At 35.7% G+C, this 13823-nt stretch overlaps 1 protein-coding gene and 1 pseudogene across 1 annotated transcript; both read left to right on the forward strand.

Moving 5' to 3' along the window:
* Positions 1–2019: 2019 nt before the first annotated feature.
* Positions 2020–2958, forward strand: LOC116640478 (olfactory receptor 4F6-like). Its single transcript, XM_032417524.1, has one exon. It carries the CDS (start codon positions 2020–2022, stop codon positions 2956–2958), a length of 939 nt encoding a protein of 312 aa, XP_032273415.1.
* Positions 2959–2983: 25 nt separating this feature from the next.
* On the forward strand, positions 2984–13496 carry LOC116640479 (annotated as a pseudogene).
* Positions 13497–13823: the final 327 nt, after the last annotated feature.

The following is a 13823-nucleotide window of genomic DNA, read 5'->3' on the forward strand; positions in this document are numbered from 1 at the left end:
GACTCTATTAAGCAGGTGTAGAGCATTACTGAGGAAGACCATTGGACTGGAAGTTAGGCTGACTTCTAGTTCTGGCTCTGTGAATGTATTGCTGTGAACACACTAGCTAGCTATTTACCCTCACAGGGTTGGCTCTCTACCTGTAGAATAAAATAACTGAAAAAGATTCTCTCAAAAGTTCTTTCCCACTTCTATACAAACCTATAATTCTGATCATCTTTTTTGTTTAATATGTATCTATATTTCCTGTTTAAAGATGGTTCTCCCTAGACCCAGAATGACTGAAAAAGTTTACATCTCCAAGAGGAAGGATAGCAAAATCTATGGGGACTTGGCTTCTGATAAACTCCTGAGAGCTTCACAAAGTCACCAGGGTTTTCTAAAAAGGCCGAGACCAAGTACATGGTCTTTTTCTCTCTCAGATCATGAGGATTTCCTCATCAGTGATACATGCTAATTTCAGATGTTTGTAATAAAAGAGCAGAAAGTTCTTCACTCAGTTAAATACTCACTTTTTATGTATAAATAACTGGATTATACCAGGAAATACAAGCTTGTGGAGAAGATATTATTAAATCTATTTCTCTATATATTTGTGAGGGTTACTGTTTGTTTCTTCTATGAACAATTTAGTACCTATTTCTAGGAAATTCATTTATCACAAATTTCCTGGGCTTTTTCTGTGTGCCAGCCACTGTTTTAGGCGGGTGATACAGTGTTAGACAAAGCAGAAAGAGTGCCTATATCAAAAACTTTAATTTTATATTTATGAAAAGCTATAAATACTAGAATGAGGGTAAGTAAAATAGTGGCTGGAGGTTAAATGGATGCTTTTGATCAGTTACTTCCTAATTTTTTTAGAGATGATTCACCTGTCAGTTCACTGAGGCATCATGCTCAACCACTCCATTCTACCAAACCCCACTGCCACACCCATGATTCATATGCTTAAAGTTTTAACTTGGCTTATCTCAGTGGTTATTTCCCCACAGCTTTACTATTACTTTCCATCCTTTCAGTCAAAATATACCTAAAGCAGTTAATGGAAAACCCAAGTAAAGTTTATGCCCAGGTGTTTGTAATATATCAATGTGTGTTGATTTAAACTATGACAGGCACGTAAGCAAAGATGTGCAATGTTCTACCAATGCCTTTTTTTGGATCATCATTTTATCCTATTTGACTTTTAGCATTTATTCCTTCTCCTCACCTTCTTTTTATTTTCTTACACTCTTTCCCATTGATCTTCATTCTTCCCCTTTATTTATATGTTCTTTCCTGCCTGTCCTCTACACATGCTACTGACTCCAACTCCACCACATTGAGTACACTCAGTTCCATATTTTGCATTGTGATTGTCCACATTATAAATTAAAGTTCATAAATAGATTATATTATATGCTATAAATGGAAGTTTAGAGACTTTAGGATAATAGGATCATGTAGTGTGGGATTTTCCTGTCTACAAAAATTATCACTCAAACTCCAATGCAAACACCATTTCGGCAGTACAAACCTAAGAGTAACACACAAAAAAAGACTTCAAAGATGTATTGACTGTTACTATGTTAACTGTTATTATTCTATACTTATTTCTAATTTTTGTTTAATTTTATTATTCTTGATTATATTTTCAAAAGGTTGTCTATTTCTTTTTTAAAAAAAAACTTTTTATATGCTCATGTTTACTCTCCCAATTTTCTAGGCATCTATTCTAGGCAAAATTTGTGCATCCTTTTCTAACTTCTTAAGTTGCCTCATTATTCCATGTACTTGAATAAATAAGAGCAATTTAAAGCAATAGATGGCCCCTGAGTGCAGCTTTGGTCATACTACCAAACCCATACCCTGGGTTTCCATTATTTTGTAAACAATTTACTATCAATTAAATGAAAGATCTGTCAATAACCAATTTAAATTATCAACATTTAACACATTGTTTGAGGCACTCCTCAAAGTTAATCCCGTCTCTCTTGTTTCTTTCAGGTCACTTCAGAGTCTTCCCTTCCTTATGATTCAATGGACCAAGTAAATGGCTCTGTGGTAACTGAGTTTGTGTTACTGGGACTTACACAATCCTTGGGAATGCAGGTTTTCCTCTTTCTTTTCTTCTCTTTGTTCTATGTGGGAATTATCTTGGGAAACCTCTTCATTATGTTAACAGTGATTTTTGATTCTCACTTACACTCCCCCATGTATATCCTGCTGGCCAACCTATCATTCATTGACCTGGGCCTTTCATCCACCACAGTTCCTAGGATGATCTCTGATCTTTTCAGTGGTTGCAAAATCATTTCCTTCCACAATTGCATGACACAAATGTTCTTTATTCATGTCATGGGAGGAGTTGAGATGGTACTGCTCTTAGCCATGGCATATGACAGGTACACAGCGATTTGCAAGCCTCTCCACTATCTAACTACTATGAATCCCAAAATGTGCATGTTTTTGGTAGTGGCTGCTTGGATCATTGGGGTGATTCATGCTGTGTCTCAGTTTGTTTTTGTCATAAATTTACCTTTCTGTGGCCCTAATAATGTGGGGAGCTTTTATTGTGATTTTCCTAGGGTTATTAAACTTGCATGCATGGACACTTACAGCCTAGAATTTGTGGTCACTGCCAACAGTGGCTTCATATCTATGGGCACCTTCTTTTTCTTAATTGTGTCATACATCTTTATTCTGATCACTGTCAGGCAACATTCTTCAAAAGATTTATCCAAAGCATTCATCACTCTGTCAGCTCACATCACTGTAGTGGTTTTGTTTTTCACTCCATGCATGTTTCTCTATGTGTGGCCTTTCCCTACCAAGTCAATGGATAAATTTTTTGCCATTGTGGACTTTGTCATCACTCCTGTATTAAATCCTGCCATCTATACTTTAAGGAACAGAGAGATGAAGGTGGCAATAAGAAGGCTGACTCGACAAGTTGTAAGTTCTAGGGAGATGCCATAACAGACTTCATTGGTAAGAGCACAAGATGACTGTTGTGGACCATCAGGACCCTTGTGATCAACAAGAACACTATGGATTATGTATAATTTCATTATTGCCTTTAAAAAACTGAGAACTCTACATAAAAGAGGTATTGAATCAAAGAACTTCACTTTCAAATAGAGCTGCAGTAATTTCTGTTAAGTATGAAAAATAAAGTGTTATATATTCCTACCTACCTATAAAATTAAATTGCAATTTCCATCTATGAGCACATTCAATTTTCATGTAATTGTTTCATATCTCCATGTAAATACATACGTGTACATATAATCAGATTGAACTTTATCAGTATCTTCATACTGATTATAAGCATCACTGGGAATCAGTTAATATTTCTTATGGAAATTATGTGGATCCAATGGATAAAATATGAGTTTATACAAACCAGCAGTCATTAAAAATCGAGAAAGAAACAATTCTCATCCTAATTATACTATAGGTTAGATAAACAGGCAGGCAACGCTTTGTTACAACTCTTAAGAATTGTTTTCAGTCTCTGATTGTCAATGTATTTTGTACAATGTTACTTTAGAAATAGATTCTACTACTTTGCATTATGCAAAATTTGCCTATGGTCCATTTTTTTCGACAGCAAATTTCTGTTGTCCTTGCAGTCTTCCTCAAAGCATTTCTTGATTTACCCTAAAAGAGTATCTACAATTATAAAAGTATTTCAAGGATCTTATTACCTAAAAAAGTACCCAACTCAGATCTCACCTGTACTTAAGCCAGGTACTTAGGATAAAGAGATGATTGACATCTTTACTTTTACTTTACCCTTCCAAGTAAAACTTGGGTAGCCTGATGGGTCAAAGAGCACAACTGAGCAATCACTTAGATGTATCCCTATGACTGATTTAAGAAACATTAATTGTGGAGACTCAGCTCAGTTATAACTGCTGCATTGTAATTAAAGCTGCTCAATAAAATGGTAAATAATAAATGAGACTTTCTTACTATTGGTCAAGGTAATTTTTTCCCTATATTTTATCCAAAAGTGGTCATAAATGCTATAAGCTATCTTCTTTGTGCATTATCTAAAGCATTACTGTTTATTGTCTCCTTAACCCATCTGGATTTTAACTTCAGAACATTATTCTATTGGTTTCACTATGATTCTTTTAAAAAGTCACCTTTAACAGGGAGGAGCACCTGGGTGGCTCAGTTGGTTAAGCTCCTGCCTTTGGCTCAGGTCATGATCCCAGGGTCCTGGAATCTAATCCCAGGCCCCTTGTCAGGCTCCCTGCTCAGCTGGGAACCTGCCTCTCCCTCTGTCCCGCCCCCTGCTCGTGCTCTCTCTCTCTTCAAATATACAAATTAAATTTTAAAAAGTCACCTTTAACAGAGAAAGACAAGTACCATATGATTTCAACACAAAACAAACAGACTCTTATATAGAGAAAAAAAAAACAGTGGTTGCCACATGGCAGATGGGAGGGGGATGGGAGAAATAGATAAAGGGTATTCAGAGGTACAAACATCCAGTTATAATGTAAATAAATCACAGAAATGAAAAGTACAGCATATGGAATAAAGTCAATAATACTGTAATAATGTTCTATGTTGACAGATGATGACTACACTTGGCGTGCTGAGCACTGAGTAATGTATAGAATTGTCAAATCAATGTGTTATACACTTGAAAGTAACATCACATTGTATGTCAATTATACTTCAATATAAAGAGAATTAAGAGAAGTATAGATATAAGGAAATAAAGTTTCATTTGCACAGAAAAAAAAAATCACCTTTAGATTCAGTGAGGTATTAGAAATACCTAAGGAAGCCAAGAAATTGTGACAACAGCCCCTGTCTCAAGAACATTCTGTGTGTATCCTCAAGGGAAAACCTGTGAGACTATGTGACTTAGTCTCATTACTCAAACTTCAGGCTGGCTATTTCCAGATCTCGTCACCTGCCTCTGGTCACTCATCATAAATGGCTCTTAACCAAATGACTTGCTAAGGAAGACAAATCAGACACACTTTCTTCTCTTGGAAATTTTTTGCTTTAAGACAAAGTGCGAAAAGGAAAATCTGTACTCTTCCTTGCTCCGAAAATTGCTGTAGTCTCTTCCAGATATGAAGCAGGTAGGTGGAATGATGAAAGTGAAGTATATTAGCAGAACTAACCAAAGTGTAGCATTTTATTGACAACGAGATGCTTCTATTAGTAAGAACCCATTTGGCTGAATTCAATTGTGTGTGTATCTTCAAGAAAAATGGAAGGAGCCTGTGAGGTCAGTTCAAATATTTAGAAGAGTTAGTATGAATATTAACAAGGATTGCCCTTGTTGTGTTATATAACTTAGTATATGTTATACAAGTGTTCTAAGTGTTGAGTCCTTCTGAATCTTTCAGGCTAATCTCTCCTTTCCTTTCTATTTAAGGATCCTATTTCTATATACCCTGATGCAGTGTTCTCTTACCCACCTCTTTCCCTCCTTCCTGCAATTCCAATATAATCTGGTTTGGGATATTTCTTTTACGTAAAGGTGCAAATCATACTCCTAGAGTTATGGAATTTTGTCTTTGAGAGATTTTGATCCAATGAGTTCATTTGTAAACAGGAAAACTAAGGCTTGGAGATTCTGAATGACATGCCAAAATCACACAGTAAATTTGTACTAAAATCGCCAAGTCTTTTTTTTTTTAACCAGAATTCTTTTTTTTTAATTTAATTTTATTATGTTATGTTAGTCACCATACAATACATCATTAGTTTTTGATGTGGTGATCCATGATTCATTGTTTTCGTATAACACCCAGTGCACCATTCAGTATGCGCCCTCTTTAATACCCATCACCGGGCTAACCCATCCCCCCACCCCCTCCCCTCTAAAACCCTCAGTTTGTTTCTCAGAGTCCATAGTCTCTCATGGTTCATCTCTCCCTCCGATTTCCCCCCTTCATTTTTCCCTTTCTTCTCCTAAAAATGCCAAGTCTCATGACTTCAATCTCAGTGAAACTTATGAGGACTTTAGGTATTTTTCTTTAAAGAGGGGTAAAAGATTATTTAAGACAAACATAACACCCTAAATGTTGAATTTTAAGTTGAATCTAGTACATAGGGAAAGATTTTTTTGTTCATTTGTAGCTGGCTCTTCATGAATGCTACAGCCAGTGTCTAAGATTCTGGAGAACTTCTTCAATAAACCCAATGTTTAACTTAGAATCAATAGAATTCTTCTAAAACTCCTTGAACCATTTTTGAAGAAATCAGATGAGCTTTGAAAGGATTACAGTGGTGAAGGGTTCCCTGTAACTGAGAATCCCTTACCATCACTCACTCCTCAGCAGCATATACTCAGGAAATGCGATGTCTTAACTAAGTGAGCAAGAAATTCCTTTTGCTGAAGAGCAGCATATCTGAATTCTTACTTGTTACCATGGTATAAAGTCTTTTTGCTGCAAAAGAGAAACCACTGGTCAGCTATCACCCTTGGTATATTTCTTATGGAGATGTGAGTATCAAGTTTGTCCTCTCAGTGAAATGAAATGGTTGCAGCTCATAAGTAAATATTGAAGTTCCATTCTAAGTTGCATACTTTGATTCTTAAGAACCATCCTAACTATTCAGTCACACCAGAAATGATCTCACAACAGGAATCCCATTCTCTTTATTGTTAATGATTAGTATAATTGTATTTATTACCATGCTAAGCAGAAGGGAAAAGAGGGTTTATGTCTTGTTTTATTATTTGACTTCTTTTTATACTTGGAAATAGAATTGCTAAATTCATATAGAACTTTGAAAACTATAATATGGAGCATTAATGGATAGGGCTAAGGAATGGAATTGGGATAATGAAGAGAAAAGTGTAATTTCCAAGGGTGCTGCAATAACCATGATTAGGGAAATTTTGAAAAGAAATACTACTATCCCCCAAGAAATTTGGTAAGAATAACCCACTATACTTTCATGCCTCCCTAGAACCCATCTATTTCCACAATTACTCAGAATAAAATCATTTACATCATCTTTTTTTTAATCTCCCACATCCTGTTGACAAATGTCCTGTTATTACTACCTTAATAATGGCTATTATGTATTTACTATTCACTATTTGTTAGAAACCTATTACACAATTGCACATAATTCTTCAGTAGTTCTGTGCTATATTCATAATAAAACACAAATCCCTTAGCAGGCATTCCAGAATCTTTTTTCAATTTAATCTCCAATTAAACCCCTTCACATTTTCTCTCATGTAGGTTTTTTGTATTTTTCTCACTTCTCATTTAACCTCTAAATCACCTTTCTTTTATCCTTTTATTTTCCTGCTATCTTATTTATTTTTCTTCTATTTTTCATCTTTAATTTTATTTTGGATTAACACTTTTTCTTCTAAGCATTTCAATATCACTAAATGATGAGTATAAATTCCATTCTCTATAAGGCCTTATAACCTTTACATTCTTTTCTAGAATGTTCATTTATTTTAACTTCCCCAAAGACTGGATCTCTACATCTGTCTTAGCTCTCATGTTTCTATCCAAGCTTCTAAGAGACTATGAAAATTATTTTAGAATTCTGTCCCTCACTCATGCCCGAAAAGGTATTAGATCAGTGGGCATTTTGAGAATTTTTGACCCAGTGCATTCATTCTGAAGATGGGAAAACAGAAGGATACAGGGAACTGAAATTCAATCATTTTGTTATGATTACTGTTTCTAGAATAAAAGTAAAATTCTTTAATGATTATTGGGGAGCTGGGGTTTCTCTATGAATCAAAAGGTGATAAATCTTACTACTAATAATTATCTAAATCTATTGTGCACTCACCAAATACAAAAACTGTGCAAAACATTTTTACTACTTCATTTGACATTCATAAGCATAAGAATTGAATATAATTAGTAACCACATTTGTAAAAATAGGTTGTGAGTCCAACGTCCACAGACTATATTCAAAACCTGTACACTACAAATTGCCTCAGATAGCAAAACTGTGAATGGATTTGTCTTAGTTTGATAAAGAGGTTTCCAACAACCCTAATATAAAATTATTGTGATGGGTTACAAAACCACTAAGAATACTTTTTCAAAAGTACGTGTCCTAAAATGCCTTTGTAAATGTAAAGATCGTATAACATTGCATATATTTAAGAGCTAAGATAGTATCTACAGAATATAAACTGTTTTGAAGTTCAAGGGAAAAGGACATAAAAGTAGGATGGCTGTAGAGACTTAACCTAGCAGAGGGAGCAGCATAAACAAGGGTACTTTATTAGGAATAAGTCTAGCATAAGTGGAAATACTAAGCAGATTTGAATAACTGGACTATAAGACATCATCAGGGGAGGAGTGTGGGATAAAATGGTGGGTTAGATTGTGTGCATTTTGAATGAAAATGGACTACTTTCTTACTCCATACTCAAAAAATAAATTCAAAATGGATTAAAGACCTAAACATGAGACCTAAAATCATACAAATCCTAGAGGAGAACACACACAGTTACTTATTGACATAGGTCATAGCAAGTTCTTACTACATATGTCTCCTGAGGCAAAGGAAACAAAAGCAAAAATAAACTATTGGGAGTACATCAAAATAAAAACTCTGCACAGTGACGTAAACAATCAGTAAAACCAATAGGCAACCTATGGAGTGGGAGAAGATATAAAGGGTTATTATCTAAAATATATAAAGAACTTATAAAACTAAACTCCCAAAGAACAATAATCCAATTTAAAAATGGGCGGAAGACATGCAGATTTACAGATATTTCTTCCTATATTATCTGTATATCTGTAAATATACAAATATTTCTTCCAAAAGACATACAAATGGCCAGCAGACACATGAAAAGATAATCATCATCACTTCCATCAGGGAAATACAAATCAAAACTACAATGAGATATCACCTCACACCTGTCAGAATGGCTAAAATCAACAACAGAAGAAACAACAGGTGTTGGAAAGGATATGGAGAAAAAGGAACACAGGTGCACTGTTGGTGAGAATGCAAACTGGTACAGCCGCTCTGGAAAATAGTATGGGAGGTTCCTCAAAAAGTTAAAAATAGAACTATCCTATGATCCAGCAATCACACTACCAGGTATTTACCCAAGGAATACAAAAACACTAATTCAACGGATACATGCACCCCTATGTTTATAGCAGCATTATTTACAACAGCCAAGATGTGGAAGCAGCCCAGGTGTCTATCCACTAATGAATGGATAAAGAAGAAGTGGTATATAGATATGCACAATGGAATATTACTCAGGCATAAAAACAAATGAAATCTTGCCATTCACAATGACATGGTCCACGGAGCTAGAGAGTATTATGCTAAGTAAAGTAAGTCAGTCAGAGAAAGACAAATACCATACGATTTCACTCATATGTGGAATTTAAGAAACAAAACAAATGAGCAAAGGGAAAAAGAGAGAGAGACAAACCAAGAAACAGACTCTTAACTATAGAGAACAAACTGATGCTTACCAGAAGTGAGGTGGGTAGGGGGATGGGTTACATAGGTGATAGAGATTAAGAGTGCACTTTTTGGGATGATCACTGGGCAATGTATGAAATTGTTGAATCATTGCGTTGTACACCTGAAACTAATAAAACACTGTATATTAACTAACTGCAATTAAAATAAAAACTTAAAACTAACTAAATAAATAAAACACATTATACAACCACACACAGAAAACATTTGTTCAAAAAAGAAAAATGACAGTCATGTACCAGAATCTGATGTGTTATGTTACCCATGACACATAAAAGGGAATCTGATGTCTTATATTACCCATGACATGTAAAAGGGAACGACACGTAAAAGTGCTAGATGGGATATAGAAGAAAGGGACATCCTCTAAGAATGTACACTTTTGAATTTAGTCATGTTAATCAGTCACATGTTCAAAAATTGACTTTAACTCAACAATGGTAAGTTGTTAAAAGACCCTAAACCTGAATGCAAAGAGAAACAAATGAACCCAAATTATCTTCAACAAATGGCATAGCCAAACTAAAGGGGAAATAATAAGAACTAATCCAATTAACTTTGTTTTGGACTGCTCTTTCTTTTTTTCTTCCCAATTAACTTTTGAAGGTAATACTTTGACTACATACCATTAATTTTTTTTTAATTTTTTATTAACATATAATGTATTATTTGTTTCAAGGGTACAGGTCTGTGATTCATCAGGCTTACACAATTCACAGCACTCACCATAGCACATACACTCCCCAATGTCCATCACCCAGCCACCCCATCCCTCCCACCCCCCTCCACTCCAGCAACCCTCAGTTTGTTTCCTGAGATTGTCTCTTGACTACATACCATTAATTTAAAAAATAAAATGCAAGAAAACTGATGTCTTCTTAACAGTTACTTTTCTTTTTTATAGTGGTATGGATATAATAATTCTGAAACAATTTTCTGTGCTATGTAGGATTATGCAAATGAAAAAATATATATTTATAGTGTTAAGACCCAAAGTCTCACTGGGAGAACGAAAGGACAGAGATACAAATATGGAATAGGAGAAAGGAAAAAGAAGCCCACTGGTTTGGAAAGTATTGGTATGGTCAATATCCCTTTCTCTCTCTCTCTCTCTCTCTCATTAACACATATATACATTCACATACACATACAAATATACACATGTAAATATATGTATACATATGGAGCATTAACAGCTGTTAATAACAGGAGGGAAAGTCATAACTATGCTTCCTGATCACCTATAATGTTATCAAAAATGGGATCAAACCTGTGTTTGGTTAACCTCTGGATCCAGCTGCCATTTGGATAGTACAAAGGTAATGGAAATGCTGAACTGCAATGAGTGCCTGCAATCAGCAAAATTCAGAGTGTGGGAAATTAAGTGTAAAAGGCTCACATTTTTCAACAAATAATTTAAGGGAAAGAAAAAGGTTGGAGGGAAATCTATATTAGAAGAGATTTGAAAGACATATTAAAAGAAAAAAATGGTCAAGACAAACTATAGTGTTTTGGGATGCATATTTGGAAGACAAAGCTAGAAAAAAAAATGCAGGGACATTTTTACCATAACAGAATCATGGCTCCTTTTGAGGGGAAAGGTGGCTGTAATTTGGATGAGTCACAGAGATTTCTGTGATAGGATAGCTGACATGGTTCTGCATCTTGACTTGGGTGATGATTACTTTATAAAATTTGATTAAGCTATAAATTTGTTTTCTGCTATTTTCTGTATGTTTCATCTCATGATTAAAGAATAACAAAATCAAAGTCTAACTATGGTGAATGAGTGGTAGCATAAAACCTCCCATCCATAAGCACCCTTGTCTAGAGACCTACATTTAACTATCGTTCATAGAGGCTACTTGCATCAGTGTACATGCGTTTTTTTAATACTGAAATATAATGAACAGGAGAAATTGTGCTCCTCCACCTGAGGGCATAAAGCAACTATAACTTCAGGGAGTCAGAACAACTCAAAAAGTTTCTGTCTGCTGCATAATTCTCCCCTGTGCAAAGAGTTATACAAAATACTGCCATCATAAAAGCAGCTAATTAACAGCACTAATTGTGCTTGGGTAGTGACCAAGTTCAACTCAGAGACTTGGGGTTGCCAGCCAGAAATCAGTCTGTTATGGGAATTGCCTCCTAGAAACATGTTGGTTTTCTAAAGGAAGCAAGAAGAAAAGTGGTTAATGAGTCACCTGGGGGGTGACATTCCTTTCTGTAAATTACCATCTCCTTCCCCTATTAAGATTTGTTTTTTCATGGGGCGCCTGGGTGGCTCAGATGGTTTAGCGTCTGCCTTAGGCTCCGCTCATTATCTCCAGGTCCTGGGATGGAGCCCAACATCGGGCTCCCTGCTCAGCGAGATGTCTGCTTCTGCCTCTCCCCCTGCTCATGCTCTCTCTCTCTATCTCTCTGTTTCAAATGAATAAAAAAAAAAAAAAAAGATTTGTTTTTTCAATCTATCATCTATTATCTATCGATCTGTTTTTTATATTTTACCATGAAGACAAAAGAAAGCTCTTGAATAACAAGGAAAGCAAATAATAAAAATAACAGGAAGAGAAAAATTGCATCAATTGCAGCATTACAATCTCCCTCAACCTTTGAATAACTTCTAACAGTATAAACTAAGGAGATTCTGGCAGATCAGCCTCATTCTATGTATTCCGAAATTGGGTCTAAATTTGTATTCAACCAAATAAAGCGACCTGTTATGGTCACTCCAAGCCATCTGAGCTAATATAATGAATACAGAATCATTGTTTAGTGTAATAATACCATTAAATGTGGCCCAAACCAATATTACATTCCTTCCATCCTAGTCCACCACTCTTAGGATCCATTCCCATACATATGTTCTAGATGTCTGTTGATAATCATATGGATTTTACAGTTCTCTTGGTGTGTATTGCATCTTGTCATGAATTCCACTTTGTCCCTAACTCACTGGAGCTTTCTGGGACTTGAGCCTGCTTAAAGGACTAGGAGTAACGTGAAGAGGTGGGGTAGGCACTGAGGATTATCGGCAGTCCCCTCTAGGGCAACCAACTCAGGAGAGGTCATTATAGTTTTCAGATAAGCACACACAAATCTCTTCAGATAGGGAAAAGAAAAGATGCTTCCACCAGTAAAAGAGGATTGAGAGAGTCTCTGGTTTCTGAGTTTGTGCTGCTGGGACTCTAGTTCTTGGGAAACTAAAGTTTTTCTCATGTTGATATTCTCCTTGATCTCTTTAGGGATCATCCCAGGAAATCTCTTCATTTTCTTTCGCTAATTTTAGACTACCATTTACATTTTCCTATGTACTTCCTCCTGGCCAACCTGTCCCTCATTGATGTGGACCTTTTTTTTAATCACAGTCCCTAAGATGACTACAGAACTTTCAAATCCATACAAGATAATTTCTTTCCAAAGCTGCATGACACAGATATGTTTCATTCACATCATGGGAGGAATGGAGATGGTCTTACTCATAGCCATGGCATTTGACAGGTACACAGCAATCTGTAAACCTCTTCACTACCTGAACATCAGGAATCCTACAATATGTATTCAGTTGTAACTACTAGCTGGGTACTTGGGGTGACTTACATATGTCTCAATTTGTTTTCATTATAAACTTGTGCTTTTGTGGTCCTAACAAAATAAAAACTTCTATTATGACTTTCCCAGAATCATAAAACTTGCATGCATATATGGAGCCAAATTTGAATTTATTGTTGCTGCCAGCAGCAATGTCATGAGCATGAGCACCTTCTTTCTGCTAATTCTTCCTATATCTTCATTTTGGTCACTGTCTGGAAGTGTTCTTCAAAAGACTGATCCAAAGCACTTGCACTGGTTCAGCTCACATCACTGTGGTGGTTCTGTCTTCCAGTCCATACATATTTCTCTGTCTGACCTTTCCCCACATCATCAGGTGATAATGCCTGTTCCTTGTTGACTTTGCTATCACCTGTGACTTGAATCTGCCATCTATACATTACAGAACAAAGACATAAAGGTAGTAATAAAAGGGACATGATTCCAGATTTTGCTACTGAATCTGACTTTGGAGCTCTAAAACTATACATCCATCAGCCATTTGAATACTCCCCCTTAGGCTTCTGACATTGAACATGGCCAGATCTGGGCATAACATCTATCTCACGGAATAGATTCCAACTACTAGAGCATTTATCCATAACCTCTACTACCATAGGAAATGTGAATCCACCGTGATATGGGTTATTTTAGGAGACAGCATCACTATCTACTAAATAATATTTACGATTGAAATTGTGATCATTTTGACAATAGAAGAATATAATAACATCTCTTCTGCTTCCCATAGGTTTGCAAATGAATAGCA

Source organism: Phoca vitulina, unplaced genomic scaffold, assembly GCF_004348235.1.
Source record: "Phoca vitulina isolate PV1807 unplaced genomic scaffold, GSC_HSeal_1.0 scaffold20, whole genome shotgun sequence".
Taxonomy (NCBI): domain Eukaryota; kingdom Metazoa; phylum Chordata; class Mammalia; order Carnivora; family Phocidae; genus Phoca; species Phoca vitulina.

Bases quoted from the DNA above. Each gene is read 5' to 3' on its own strand.
- LOC116640478 (XM_032417524.1), top strand. From the start codon at position 2,020: ATGGACCAAGTAAATGGCTCTGTGGTAACTGAGTTTGTGTTACTGGGA.